Below are 3,340 nucleotides of genomic sequence, written 5' to 3'. Positions count from 1 at the left end.
AAATTATTACAATTGCAATGGGAGGTTTGTATTTCCATGTCAAAAAGCCTAAATAGGTAATGGAATTTTTAGAAAGACAGAATGAAAGTGATGAAAAAATTGTAATTCATTTGGATGGATCTGATGTTATTGTTTTTGACGGAGGAAAATATGAAAATGCTGTATAATATTTTATACAAAATAGTGCAGCTAATGAGGAAAAATTTAGTGAACAGGATTTCGTCAAAGAGAAACAAATTTCTCCAGTTATATTCATGACAATATCAGAGTGTTATGTACCTCAGTTGGATTTATTTATGAATTCAGATCACAAAGAGCATGTGGAGAGGTGCTATTGGTTTTTTAATGTGGGTTACAGAAAAGAAGAGGAGAGAAAGTTACCTCATTTAATAAAATCACCTAGTGGCAAACCCTATCTTAGTAGTGGAAGTTTAATAGTAAGAGTTTTGGCTTTTAAAAGGTTTGAACATACATTCGGTGAGTTACTAAAGGGAAGTAAGGAGTGGTGGCCAGAACAAAGCATTTACAAACCGTTGCTAATTCGTAGTGCAATTCAGGCAGAAGCTGTTGGACAGAGATTTGTTTTGTGAAGAGGGATAATTGGGTGTGATTATGAGGAGAGATTCTTTTTTGTGTTCCAAATAGTGGTGAAATTTGGAAGTCTTTATTCATTTATTTTCCAGTTCAGCCAATTTCGTGGAAAGAGAAAGCGAATTTAATTGTTAGAAATCATACAGAGCACGGTCAGTTGGTATAAAGAGTTGAAAATGTGGAAGTATGGTTCGGTGGACTTGAATAAAATTCGATCTTATGTTCTAAAAAAAGAGTAATCGAATATTGAATATGGACAGGTTAATGGTCATGTAGTAAAGAAGAAAATTTGTTTAAAACGAAGAAATTGTAGGAAGCGGCAGAACAATAAAGTAACGATAACCTCGTGTAGGCACGGCGAAAAGTTATAATATCACTTAAATACAAAGCCTGTCACCGCATTTTTTTAAGCATAAGTGGAAAACCTGAACGACGTATCCAGCTGTGAAGCTACACAGACAGCCACCTAGCGCAAACTGAAGTGACACAAAAGTAGTGCCACGAATAGCAGTAAATAAAGAAAAAGGTATGAATATGTTAATTATTAGATTTCTTGCTCTGTGTATACTATTAAGGAATGCACATGCTGCAAAGATCCAACACGCAGCTGAATTCGATGCTCTATGCAACTTGTTCACATTAAAAGATGCGATCGCACCGTCAGTTGCCGACGAACAAATTGCAACTTTCTCGGACCTAAGAACGCCAATCTACAACCTCAATGTATCAGTAGCAGATGACGCCTTCCTAAAAGATGCGAATGGAAAATACAAGGTTCTGATGCTAGGGGCCGATGACGCGGCAAAACTAAGAGCGTGTCAACAGCACATAACAGAGATAATAAACTCAAAACATGGGCCTGAAAACAAAAATATATATGCCAAGCTCTCAAACCAAGCACAGAAAGTATCAGCTCGAGCGATCATAACAGACCTGCTCAAGGAGGCAGACAAACTTGGCAACAAATACGAAGAACCGCACTCGATAAACGAGCACAACCAAATAACGTGTTATTTTAGCTTGTAGTGAAACAAGCCTAATTCAGTATTCTACTTTTATGCCGAGGTACCAAAAACTGGGTAAAAAATAACAAACCTACAGCTAGCCAAGTACACTCAACACAAAAGCAATGTTGCCACCGGTATTTGCGGCGTCTTTATACCTAGCTTTATTATCACCAACCGCACACGCGGCAGCAGGCGACAATATCAACGAATTTACAGTAATGTGCAAGCTCTTTACGGCCTGCGAACAAGGCATCTCAGCAAACGCCGCCGCCACACCGAACTCACTTGACGACGAACTGGAAACAATGATTGCAATAAACTTGACAGCAGCAGACAAGTCGTTTTTTGAGCGCAACTTCGATAGCGACAAAACACACGATGCAGATGAAAACTACACAAAATACAAAGCAACCTGGGCAGCGTTAAAAAAAGATCTAGGATCGAAAAAGATCGGGACCTTTGACCTCAAATTAACGAGACTCCCAGACAGCGCGCTAAGGGGCTATGTTCAACGGGCAGCCTTGGCCGCCATCGCAGCGTTAACATAAGCCAAAGACCAGCTAAGCAAAGGCCCCAATCACCAAACCATAAACAACAAACTCAAAGAGGTACTGTACGGCGACAAACAAGCAGCAGCTTCAGCAGATGCAGACAAGACATTTGGGAGCGCGCTAGCAGCAGCCTGCGGAAACAACGGCGCTGCGGAGAACAAAGTAGGGATTTCCCTAAGCAACGATTTAGTGTGTCTATGCGGCGGCGGCAACACAGCAATAGCTGCATGCGCAGGCACCGGCGCAACCCTAGCCGGAGGACAAGCATTCGCTGCAGGCAGCCAAACAGGGACCCCGGCACTAACCGATGTGCGAGCAAAATGCCACGAGAAGAACAAAGGACCGACATCAGGCACAGAGCTGCAGGATCTTCTCACAACATTCGAATCCATGATCGGCGCGCGCGACGGCACAACAAGCGGCGCCGAAGCAAACTACGGCAAAGGCGCAGCTGCAACTTGCAACGCCGGCGACGGCAACAGCTGCGTCAACTATAAATACCAACTAGGAGCGGCGCACAGGGGCATACCATGGGTGAAGAAACTAAAATCTGCCGTAGCGGACATAAAAGCTCTCAACACAAAAATCGCCGAAGTAAAACAGGTACAAACCAAAGTCAAAAACATGGAAGAGACGTTACTTCTGACGTACATGGCAGCGCAAGCCATAATAACTGACTCGACTAAAACGCAGCAAAAAGAAGCGGCAGACACCGCATCCAAGCCGCGAACACAAACAGACATATGCAAACCACAAAACAAAACCCCAGCAGACTGCCCAAGCCAACACTGCGACTATGATAAAGAAAAAGGATGCACTGCTAAACCGGAATCAAAAACCACAGCAGCAGGAGCAGGAGAGACATCTAATGCGGAAGGAAAGAAGTGCTCAGATTTTACTACTCAATCGGAATGTGAAGCGGCAGTGGGTCCTGTCCCAACAGGAAAAGCTAAATTCTGTGGCTGGATAACTTACGTGGATGGAAAAGGCAAACTTGATACGCCAGAATGCCGAGACTTTAGTTTTATAGTAGATCAGAAATTAGTTCTGATGGCTGTTGGTTTTAAGAGGTTGGTGACATTTTAGAACAGTGGTCAATTTTACTAAAATTGATAAGCTTTTATTTTATTGAAAAAATTTCTGAACCACAATGACATTTTGATGTATTGCAACACTTTTGTGAAACCTTTG

General features: G+C 42.2%; 2 pseudogenes across 2 annotated transcripts; both read left to right on the top strand.

Annotated features, from left to right (window-relative positions):
• The first annotated feature begins 173 nt into the window (after window positions 1-173).
• On the top strand, window positions 174-904 carry TEOVI_000312200:pseudogene (annotated as a pseudogene). Its single transcript is given in 4 exon segments — window positions 174-635; window positions 638-730; window positions 744-869; window positions 872-904. Coding segments are annotated over 4 exon segments (714 nt in total).
• Window positions 905-1,753: 849 nt separating this feature from the next.
• TEOVI_000312100:pseudogene lies at window positions 1,754-3,214 on the top strand (annotated as a pseudogene). Its single transcript has one exon. A coding segment is annotated over exon 1 (1,461 nt).
• The last annotated feature ends 126 nt before the right edge of the window (window positions 3,215-3,340 follow it).

Source organism: Trypanosoma equiperdum, assembly GCF_001457755.1.
Source record: "Trypanosoma equiperdum strain OVI genome assembly, contig: ctg_66, whole genome shotgun sequence".
Taxonomy (NCBI): Eukaryota; Euglenozoa; class Kinetoplastea; order Trypanosomatida; family Trypanosomatidae; genus Trypanosoma; species Trypanosoma equiperdum.
Note: the sequence above shows the minus strand (reverse complement) of the source record. Positions and strands in the feature narration are given on the sequence as shown.